Genomic DNA, 12,217 nt, shown 5'->3' with positions numbered 1-12,217 from the left:
AAATGAACTTTGAAATGATATAAAACTACCAGCAACAGCTTTAACTGGTGTGGATATCTTTCAAGAATTTATCTGTACTTGTATGATAATGAGAAACCTTACCAATTGATCTCTCAATGTAATATCACTCATCTTTTTTGCTCGAGACCACTAAGAAAAATTTTTGTAATTGTGGAATATAACTTGTTTAGATTGCTTGATAAATCTGTATGTCTCACCGTACACCGTATTTCTGATACCGTATTTCCGATACATTTCATTATTTGTTTGCATGGCCACGAAATCTATTCACTTGGAGCTTGTTCAAGAATTAACCGCCAAATCCTTCTTGGCAGCGTTATAACGCTTTATTTCACGGAGAGGAAAATGTTCATGACAACGCAAAGAATTTCGTTCGAACCTCAAACGAATTAAACCAACTTTTATCATCAATAGCACATCTTGAAACGATACTTGATACCCTCGCTGAAGACAATATTACCTAGAAATTCATTCCTCTCAGATCTCCTCGTTTCAGTAAAATCTGTAAAGCATCTCTTGCTAAGAACATATAGTAAGGCATCACTGACATTTACGATTTTATGTAGAACATAAAGTTGTTTAAACTCCCATCCGTTAACTTACCTTTCTGATTCTTCAGACGTGTCCCCTTTAACCCTGGGCATTTTCAAATAGGTCAGCCACTCACTATGATTCCAGAAGCACACGTTCTGAAGGTCAGCATTAATTGCCTCAGTAGATGGCATCACATCAATCAACTAACCATGCAATACTAATAAAAACATCAAGTAATTAAAGGTAAAAAAGAATTCTTAATATAATGCATCCAACGGAAGTTAACAATGAATTATTCTATCTACTTTTTTTATTATTCTGAAAGTCTGTTGCCGTGGAACAGAATTATTTTATATTTGAATTGTTTACTTTACCTAATTCATTATATTTTTTCTACTCATAGGTGTAAGAAGAATTTTTATAGCGGTTTAAAGAAAAATGTCGCAAAATAATCAAACTGAACCAAGTCAAATATTTAAAGGAATCATAGAAATTAATGGCGAGACTTACAATACAATTCAAGAGATATATATCAGAGACAACATTATAAAGAGGTTGAAAACTGAAATACTTGAATTAAATCGCATTCAAGAATCGAAAACCAATATTTTAAAAGATTTAAATGAAAAAAATCGTCAGTTCCAAGAAGACATAAAAATACTAAAAACTGAATTATTTGAAGCAAATGAAAAATATGTTCTACAGGAAAAGGTCATGAAAACAAATAAAAAAAGAATGGAAGAATTAAGTGAAGATTATGATGAAGTGAAGGCTAAACTAGAACATTTCAACGAATTATACAAAAAACAAGAATACACTAATGCATTTCTCAGAAGAGAAAATGAAAATCTGAAACGTGATCTACAGGTACAACATTTAGATTCTATTAGAGCAAATAACAAAACGAAGATAGATTTTGAAAAACAACTGGCTAGTTTTAAGCAGGAAATGGTCGTTCATGTCCAGACATCATCGAAAACAACAGATAACAGCAAAGAATCGTATTCTGATAGACCTGTTTCATCAGCCCTGAGTAACGACGTGACCATAGAGGTATTCGAAGATAATTCAGTTGAATTAAAGGAAGATAAATGCATTATGAAAACTTCTGAAAATAACAACAAATTTATAAGTTTACTGCATCATGTGCTTCTCAGAATCAGTTATCATTGGAATCAGTGGACAAGGACATCTCCTAAAGTTTCGCATTTCGAAAATTATATTTAATTTAAAATTAATAGTGGCATATGTGACTTATAATACAAAATTCATCGTATTATCTTCAATGTATACATCTTGAACTGTTAGAAAACTTCAAAATTGTAATCGTGAGCTACGAAGATATGTATATTACTACTGGATCTAGTGTTATTTTTATAATTTTATACCATGACAAACACTAAATGAAAGTGAAATATTTTTACTAAAATCAAGAAATATGTCTAAGTTGTTCTATTATAATTTCTTGATGATGAAATAAATTGTTTCGTTTGATATTTAATTAATTGTAATGTCTTTTTTTGCGAATATTAATTTAAGATTCTAATTGCTTAAAAAAAAAAAAAAAAAAATTGTAAATGTATTGAATTTATCAGTATTTATCTGTATTGAATTTATTTTTATCAGTATAATTTCATGTGCTCCAAATCATTTGTAATGTTTTGTGCAATATCTTATTTATTGGATCTTATCAACATAATTACATTGTTTTCCAGCTTATCACCTATCGCTTTTAGTCATTTCAGTAATTTTTTATAAACTTACTATTTCAGTTTTACCAAATGTATTTACAGATTAGAAATTATTGAAGGTCTAAGAAAAAAAATCGTTTAATATTTTATAATTGTGATACACAGTTCTGAATAAATAAACTAGCAAAGCCTAATGGATGAAATATTTTCTTTCTGGGTGCCAACTGCTTAAATTTTTTCAAAGTTTGCTTATTAGTATTTTTTTTTTTTTTTGTCTTCAGTCATTTGACTGGTTTGATGCAGCTCTCCAAGATTCCCTATCTAGTGCTAGTCGTTTCATTTCAGTATACCCTCTACATCCTACATCCCCAACAATTTGTTTTACATACTCCAAACGTGGCCTGCCTACACAATTTTTCCCTTCTACCTGTCCTTCCAATATTAAAGCGACTATTCCAGGATGCCTTAGTATGTGGCCTATAAGTCTGTCTCTTCTTTTAACTATATTTTTCCAAATGCTTCTTTCTTCATCTATTTGCCGCAATACCTCTTCATTTGTCACTTTATCCACCCATCTGATTTTTAACATTCTCCTGTAGCACCACATTTCAAAAGCTTCTAATCTTTTCTTCTCAGATATTCCGATTGTCCAAGTTTCACTTCCATATAAAGCGACACTCCAAACATACACTTTCAAAAATCTTTTCCTGACATTTAAATTCATTTTTGATGTAAACAAATTATATTTCTTACTGAAGGCTCGTTTAGCTTGTGCTATTCGGCATTTTATATCGCTCCTGCTTCGTCCATCTTTAGTAATTTTACTTCCCAAATAACAAAATTCTTCTACCTCCATAATCTTTTCTCCTCCTATTTTCACATTCAGTGGTCCATCTTTGTTATTTCTACTACATTTCATTACTTTTGTTTTGTTCTTGTTTATTTTCATGCGATAGTTCTTGCGTAGGACTTCATCTATGCCGTTCATTGTTTCTTCTAAATCCTTTTTACTCTCGGCTAGAATTACTATATCATCAGCAAATCGTAGCATCTTTATCTTTTCACCTTGTACTGTTACTCCGAATCTAAATTGTTCTTTAACATCATTAACTGCTAGTTCCATGTAAAGATTAAAAAGTAACGGAGATAGGGAACATCCTTGTCGGACTCCCTTTCTTATTAGGGCTTCTTTCTTATGTTCTTCAATTGTTATTGTTGCTGTTTGGTTCCTGTACATGTTAGCAATTGTTCTTCTATCTCTGTATTTGAACCCTAATTTTTTTAAAATGCTGAACATTTTATTCCAGTCTACGTTATCGAAAGCCTTTTCTAGGTCTATAAACGCCAAGTATGTTGGTTTGTTTTTCTTTAATCTTCCTTCTACTATTAATCTGAGGCCTAAAATTGCTTCCCTTGTCCCTATACTTTTCCTGAAACCAAATTGGTCTTCTCCTAACACTTCTTCCACTCTCCTCTCAATTCTTCTGTATAATATTCTATTTTAATACAGAAAGGTTTTAAGGTTGACGAGGGGTTTCCATACTCAATCTGTATAGCTAATCCTCTGTATTTATGTAATTTTTAATTTATTGTAAAAAGTTTGGTTTATTTGGCAGTGATTTTAAGAATTTATAAATATACAAAAAGAAAGTAGTTTATTGGTATAGAAACATATAATATTAATCAGTGCTTTGTACATTCTCATTTTTCTTGTTTATTATAATGTTTTCATTTTTATTCATCGATTTTGAGTTTTTATTTTTTTTTTATTTTCTTTTTTTTAGCTTTTTTAATTGCAGTCTAGATTTGGTAATGATTCAAGGTTTTATACGGATGAAAAATTTTATGAGAGTGATGAAGAAAAAAATGATAATGAAAAACAAGATATTGAGAGGTTGGAAGATTTTGATGAGAAAGAGGAAACAATAAATGACGAAGTTAAAAAACAATTAAAAATATTACAAACCATTGTTGGCACAGAATTCTCTGGTCAACAGAAAAAACAAAAACTGTAAGTATGTTATTTTTATCTGTTTTTTTTTCAAAAAAACAAATTCATTGTAGCTTCAGCTAGCCCAGGAAATTCATCAGGCCTCTCCAACATCTCTTACACTTTGCCATTTTTCTTCTCCTTCCGCTGATGACTGGCTCTCATCATGATGTCCTTCGTTTGCTTTCCATGTTGTTCGTGTGTCGTACAGATCTTCCATCAATTTTCAACTTTTTCAACAATACTGAATATATATTAACATTTTCTAATAACTTACTACAAAATAAAAGTTGAACTGAAATCTACAAATTCAAAATAACTAACTCTCCATTTTTAAATACTTTTTACTTCTATGTTCATGTTTTTTCACAGTTTCATTTTAGGTACACGTGATAAATTCAGAATGTTAATAAATTGCATCAATTTATTGATAAAGATAAATCATCCAGATAAATCTTTATAAGCAGTATATCTGGCCAATTTATTTTTACATATTTAAGACATGCTCAGACAGACAATAAATTGGGAAACCGGCTGAATCTAATTCAGCTGACATTTCTGAATTGTCAGCATTATTAACTCCAGGTTCATGTAAATCTTAACAGTTTGTCAAGCGATCTAAACAATTTATCTGCTACAGTTAAAAAAATCTTTGTTAGTGCTCTCAAGCAAAAAATAGGATTGAAAGAAATAGAATTTCAATCCCTTTTTGTTGGGTGACCCAGGTGTTGTAACTCTAATATTTTAAACAGTATCATCTTTGAGTGGTATATCATATTAAAGTTCTCTTTAAAACAAGAAAAATGTTATAAATAAAAAGTTGGTACTATGACATTTCTTCTTAACAGTACCCTTTTTCTGTCTCGAGACTAGGACAAGATGTAGCACCTTCGGTTGTAAACATTAGCATATTGAAGTACCACAGCTTAGATACATATACATGTAAGGTAACCACTTCTTTTTATATCTTCTTTTTTTTTAAATTCTTTCAATTGGTTGTAGACAGAATCTGAAGTTTTCACTAAAAAAATACTTTTTTGAGCATCAGGAAAATATCAATTGCTACAATCAATTCTTTGTATGAGTTAATTTTTAAATTTCTATTTTACAATCAGGATTAGTGGTTCTCCATAGGTATCGATGATCCAGTATATTTCTATAAAACCAATTTTGAATTCTTTTGATGTCATTTCACTGATAAATTTATAATTTCTCATAAAATAAATAACGCAAAAAAAAACCAAACCAAAATAAAACAGTAATACCAAAAATAAAATGCACTAAAAAAGTAAGAATGAAATATGAAATGGTATAAAAAAACTAACTAGGCTGATGAAATATGAAAAAATTTTAAATGAACTTTGAAATGATATAAAACATCACTGTATGATAAAAAAATAATAATATATATAATAATAATAATAATAATAATAATAATAATACTAACTACCAGCAACAGCTTTAACTGGTGTGGATATCTTTCAAGAATTTATCTGTACTTGTATGATAATGAGAAACCTTACCAATTGATCTCTCAATGTAATCTCACTCATCTTTTTTGCTCCAGACCACTAAGAAAAATTTTTGTAATTGTGGAATATAACTTGTTTAGTTTGCTTGATAAATCTGTATGTCTCACCGTACACCGTATTTCTGCCTATCAAATCTGCAATTTCTTCTCCTTTGTATTGCCCCCATTCTTGTGTATAATTTATGATTTTTAAAAAGAGAGTTCACAATTATTCATTTACACTTGGTATTAAAATTTGAAAAACCATTTTAGGTTTATCTTTTTTTTTTATCTAACTCTTATTACTTCCAACTACTTTTCTTTTTCTTATTTCTCTTAATGTTGTATTCTTCTCCTCTTTTTATATTGCATTTTTATTGATTTTAGGTATTAGACTACATCTTTACTCTTCATTTTAATTATCTTCATCTTCAATGTAGAAAATGGCCTTTAAATCTTCAGTATTCTTATTGGCTTCAACTTCCTGTGTTCTGACCAATGAAATCCTCTTGGTATGTTGCTTGTAATAGCACACAGTACATGTAATAACCCATACCTTGTTTGTAATTATTCCTATTTTTACCTTTCTTTTATCTGGTTTTTTTTTGTAAGTTATCCTAAAATCTTATTTTCATTTTTTTTTGTCTTCAGTCATTTGATTGGTTTGATACTGGCACAAGATTCCCTACCTAGTGCCAGTTGTTTCATTCTGGTATATTCCCTACATCTTATATCGATAACAATTTGTTTTACATATTCCAGATATTGCCTGCCTACACAATTTTTCCCATCTAACTGTCCTCTAACATCAAAGTGACTATTCCAGGATGTCTTAATATGCAGCATATAAGTCTGTCTCTTTTTTTAACTATATTTTTCCAAATGCTTCTGTCTTCAACAATTTGTTGCAACATCTCTTCATTTTTCACTTATCCACCCATTTGATTTTTAACATTCTCCTATAGCACCACATTTCAAAAGTTCTAATTTTTTCTTCTCAGGTACTCAAATTGTCCAAGTTTCACTTCCATATAAAGCCACACTTCAAACATATACTTTCAAAAATGTTTTCCTGACGTTTAAATTAATTTTTGATGTAAGTAAATTATATTTCTGACTCAAAGATAAGCCCTAGACAAGACTACTGTGATTTCTCAAGGAACTTGTAGAACTCTGTGGTTTGATTGTCCTCTTGGTCTACTCCATTAGTTGATATATATATTTTGGTCAGCCACCTTGCTAGGCTCTGAAGTCAATAGACAGCACGGTAAATCTACTGTCTTAGTAGGATGTGTGAGTTGGTGACTTGGCCTGTAAGCTTATCCATGGAACCTGTTTTCTAAGTAGCCATCATTCAAAGTGTCTAGTGGCTGACATCAGTCCACGATTTCTACTCCGTTATAATCCAATTCAGTAATCTACGCTGACTTTTTCATCAATCCTTATATCTGTTGAGATTTATTTTCAGAAGTGTAGTTTTGGATTTATTGAACTATAAAGTAGTTAATCCTTTTTTGATTGTGGTATAGTTTTTAAACTAAATATTAAAATAATAAATCAAAAATTTATTTATTTTTTTTTGTCAGCAGTAAACATGTTACTTCAGCAACAGGCGTTCGTTATGATCCCTCAGTTCCTGAACATGAGAAATTTATTGTTAAACCTTCATCAATTGATGAAAATGAAGAAGATGTGAAGCAAAAAAAAGTAAAAAATCAAAAAACAAGCAGAAAGAAGAGGTAAAGAAACAAGAATGTGTGAACAAACCAAGTGTTTCAAATGAAACATATTATGAAGTTGCTGATGAATTAAAAAAAACATTTAAATCAGCTGAAAAGACCACATTCAGTTTTACAGAATTATTCAATTCATCTGCAGGTAAATATTAATTAATAATAGTTCATTACTGATTATAAATTTCCTAAGTGATTTTAAAATTATTTTTTGTTTTTTCATAACCCCTTCCTATCTGGTAGGTTGTCATCTATCTTTTAACTTCCCTTTGTTTAATAAACAAATTCAGATAAACAGAAATAGTTCTGTTTTTAACGGATTAGCCTTGATTTGGCTTGTACACATTTAAATATGTATGTTCAACAAAAACCACATAGATATTAGTGTAAAAGAAAATATTAGACTCCATTAAGAACACAGGAAAAACAGGCAAGTAGACTGAGTAATAAAGTTAACCTTGCTCTTATTTATTAATTTAATTTTGAAATTTATATTATTATTTAAATTGTTTGCAATCTGTACAATCATAAATGAAATAATTTACAAAAAGTAAAGTTTGAAAACATATAGATTTTTATTTTCAAAATAATTAGAGTATCAGTTATGATGTCATTTTGGTTAAATATGATCATCGTAACTGTTAAATTAGAATGTTAATTTAAATGTTATTCCACCTGCAATATATTTCTTTCCAAACTTAGTTTAATGTGTTTAGTATCACATCTTCAGCTGTGCAAGTAATTCAGTTGTTTAGCTTAATGAAATTAGAAAGTAATGTAAAAATAAAGATTTAATCTTTCAATCTGGAATTAGTTATCAAAGAAATTTTGGACTTTGTGTGATAGTGTACTGGTGCAAAATTGTAAAAAAGTGATAACCTGCTTCCTGATCACCTCCATGTAACTGTGGATTGAAAAAATGAATTACCAGCTTATTGCTTTTGTATGTCAAAAGGTTCTAAATAAAAAATTTATAGAGGACTGGTAATGTTTGAAACATCAAATTAAAGTGCAATTAGATTCTAAAAATTTAATTTATTCTTTAAAAAAAGAAAAATCCTGAACATTTTGGCTTAAATATATATAATTTATTTAAAATGTCTTATTTTAGATTTTTCATATTTTATGTTTACTCAGCTCATTTCTTGGATGTTGTTGGCACTAGAGCTCCTCCATGATTTATTTGTTTCTTTGATATTCTACCAGACAATAAACTGTTTAATCAAAGTTTTGTGGGTTATTTTTTATTGTTTTATAACTTTTAATAAGTCATTCTTATATTTTGCATCATATAAGGGCATAATAAATGACTAGTGTAACTCTAGCAAATCTGTTATTTAAATTTGTCTGGAGTTTAGAAACAAGCTATTGACTTTTCCATAAAACTGATTCTCGTTCCACATTTTCATCATTATGTGGTCCTTCTTCTTGAGCCTTATTCTTTTAACTACTAATTTCTTAGTTATTGTGAATGATTCAAATAGCTTATGGTTATTTAGTATCCAGTTATAGATTTATTTGGCTTTCTGGATCTAAAATGTAGTTTATTACTACTTCATTGTCCTCAACAATGGCTTTTGCAATTTCATTTTTGAAAAAATATAAGGATATTTCACAGTAAAATATAGGTACACATTGTTGTTCACATTCAATAATTTTATTTTAGACACAGCAGCAGGTTTTTTTTCTGTGATATCATAAATGTTGTTTCCGAATTCTTTAAATGTTGATAAAGTTTTTTTCATTTCTTGTTTGATTGCTTTCTTGAATGAGCAGTCCAGGTAATGCTTTTTTAATGACATTACCACACCTTTACAATAAACTATAGCATGGAAATTATTTTAGGAGGCAAATAGACAACTTTTACATCTGGTTGACAATCATCTAATTGTTACGGATGTCGTGGATCATGTTGAAGCATCATTCATTTTGTATTTCTTCATTTCACAAATAAAATTATGGTGACACCATTAAAGCAGCTTAAGTATTTCAAGCTTTAAAAATCTTACTTTTTCAAGTAACAAGCTAAAACTCGTGGAAATGCTGTTTACTGACACTGAGATTTTCATTGCAATCCATTCACTAAAAGGTTTTATTTGTTGTGGCAGATATCCTTTCTTCATTATTCTGTGTGTGTATTTAAACCTACCAAAAGCCATTATAAAAATGTTATTGCATACCAAGAAACGACTATCAGACTACAATACAAAGACAGTACTGCATTATAATATATATATATATATTACGTGAGTATCTCGCATCACCAGTTGCTCTGTATATATTTCGTAGTTGCTGTCTTATATATTTTTTGTTTTGTTGATTTATATATATTTCATAGTAGCTCTATATATTTTGTGAGGTACTCGCGAAAGCGCTCTTGCTTGGATTATGGAATAAGGTAGGTGTCATCCTATTTTATTTTATTAATTCTGTACTTGTATTGATCGGATTACTATAATTTGTATAGTGCAGAGGAATATGATTCCTGAAAGGATCAATTTTAGAAAAAAAAAAATATATATATGTATATGTGTGAGTACATTATTTTTATAGTTCTTTGTTTTAATATATCAGATTACTTTTAAACATTTTTTAATTTTTTTTATATTTATATTTTTATTTAGTAAGCAGACTACTCTTATTGGTTGCACATAGCCATAAGATAATTTTAAATCATTAATAAGAGAGAAATTTATTAATAATAAGGATAGTCATTGTACTCCATAGTCTGGATATTTAGCAGCCCAAGCTAAATCAAATGCAATTATTAATAAGGTTTCAAGATACAGGAAGGTTTGTTGCTTCCCGATTTTTCCACAGTGCCAGCATTACCATGATGATTGTGAAAAATAATACATCCATACTGGATTGGAACAGCATTGTGAGGTTAAAGAGGTGGTTTTAATTCTACAATTTTACCTATTAGATTGTAATATCAATCACTTTAAATCAAATGCATTTTGAAATTAAATACATCCCAGTTGCCCTTAATGGTTTGATTAGGAATAGAGGCCTGACTGACATTATCCAGCAGCCACTAGTTTATAATTTTTTGCAACCCAATTGGAAAACGTTTAGCTGATTTGATTCCAATAATTTTACAGGTACATTTTCTAGTCACTAACCCATTAAGTTCCAATAGAGAAGTGGTTACCCTGTTACCTACCACAAGATGCCCCAGATGGAACCAAGACAGACAGCTGAATCAGCTCTTTTGATACTTGTTTATATCTCAGTCTGTTTTTAGATATAAATTTTTTTGAAAAAAACACTAAATGGTGGACAGATTGAAAAAGAAGCAAGTAAGAGCATTTTTGATGCCCTGAATCAGTACCCTAAATTTGGCTGACACCTTTCCAGAACACTCCATATAGCTGCTACCAAGGGGAAAAATCTTTTTAAATGGCAGGTATGGAGAATGAAGCAAAACAGAGGATTTGTCCATATAAACGTTTTTGTTTATTTTGATGTCCTGATCTTGTAGGGAAAATAAAACAAAAAAATATATATATAGTTATGTGATGCCTCTTGGCCCCATGTGGTCGAAAATCAGGCTAAAAGTGGGTTTTATGTATACTGCAATATTTGTACCAAATTTCAACTATTTTAGTTAATAGGTTTCTGAAATACGAGGTGAAAATTGTTTAGAAATAATGTTGAATATCCTCCCATATGTAATTCCAGTTTACTTAAAAACTAAAACTTTAAATAAATTAAAAAGTACTTTCATTGTACTAAAGCTTAGTTTTCTAAGACTACTATAAAAAAAGTCACAAATTCAAAATGGCAGAAATTACATAAAAGCCATTCTCAAATAATATTTGTTCAGAGAAGTTCAAAATACAAATTAATACACATTCATATATATTTCTTCTGGAAATTTCTATAGTTTTATTTTGTTTTTTTGAACTCAGGGAGTCATGAAACAGTGACGTTTGCAAAAAAACCAAATTCAAAATTTTTTATCATTCCATTGTACTGGAATATTCCTTCTACTGGTTACTATCCCTTTATAGCAACAATGAAGCTAGATCCAGGAAAGTAAAAATGTACTTACTAAATATATATAGAAATACTAGTATGAAAGTGATCGGTACATATATTATTTTTATAATTTGAATTCTTTAATTCTTTGGTGAAAATCAAGTATGGTCATGCTTTGATTGTTTAATAGATATTGAGTAATAATAAATCATGCCGTCTGTTGAAAGATGATGTTTATTAAATTTTTTTCCTTTGATGCTCTTAATAAATTGAGTGTATCTTATATTTTAGAGCAGACTTTACAGAAAAAAGAAGAAAAAGATGGTTTTAAAAATGCAAATCTTAATTCAAAGAAAAAGAATGCACCTTACAATAATTTCATTGATGATAGATTTGGAGGTGATTTTAGTGCTGAACAAGACACGCCAAAATTAGATGAACATAAAGAGGTGATCAAAACAGGCAGTTATGGCATGAAAATTTCTTCTATAAAATTAGTGATCCTAGATTCAAAGGTAATTCATATTTATTTTTATTTATAAATATTTTAATAGTAGACGTAGTTGGACTAATGAAAATTAATTCTGATTGCGTTAATTGTTATTACTGGGTAATTGTATTAAAATTTCTTATTTATTTTAAGTTCTTAATATTTTACTCATTTTATTTTATGTTATAACATTAAAGGTTACACAAAAGGGTTAGGGATCAAAACGTTTAACAACCATGTCTGGTATAGTCTTGACATCATGCT

At 29.3% G+C, this 12,217-nt stretch overlaps 1 protein-coding gene across 3 annotated transcripts in view; it reads left to right on the top strand.

Annotated features, from left to right (window-relative positions):
- The window catches only part of LOC142321404 (nucleolar protein 8-like), a 135,482-nt gene extending 123,551 nt beyond the window's left edge, over positions 1-11,931 (top strand). For all 3 annotated transcript variants that reach the window (XM_075359460.1, XM_075359455.1, XM_075359459.1), the window contains 2 exons: positions 7,333-7,624; positions 11,755-11,931. In XM_075359460.1, the coding sequence (XP_075215575.1) occupies positions 7,333-7,489 (157 nt within the window). In that variant the 3' untranslated portion in view covers positions 7,490-7,624; positions 11,755-11,931. The remainder of the gene's footprint in view (positions 1-7,332; positions 7,625-11,754) is intronic.
- Positions 11,932-12,217: the final 286 nt, after the last annotated feature.

The sequence above is a fragment of the Lycorma delicatula genome, chromosome 3 (assembly GCF_047948215.1).
Source record: "Lycorma delicatula isolate Av1 chromosome 3, ASM4794821v1, whole genome shotgun sequence".
NCBI classification, from domain to species: Eukaryota; Metazoa; Arthropoda; class Insecta; order Hemiptera; family Fulgoridae; genus Lycorma; species Lycorma delicatula.
Note: the sequence above shows the minus strand (reverse complement) of the source record. Positions and strands in the feature narration are given on the sequence as shown.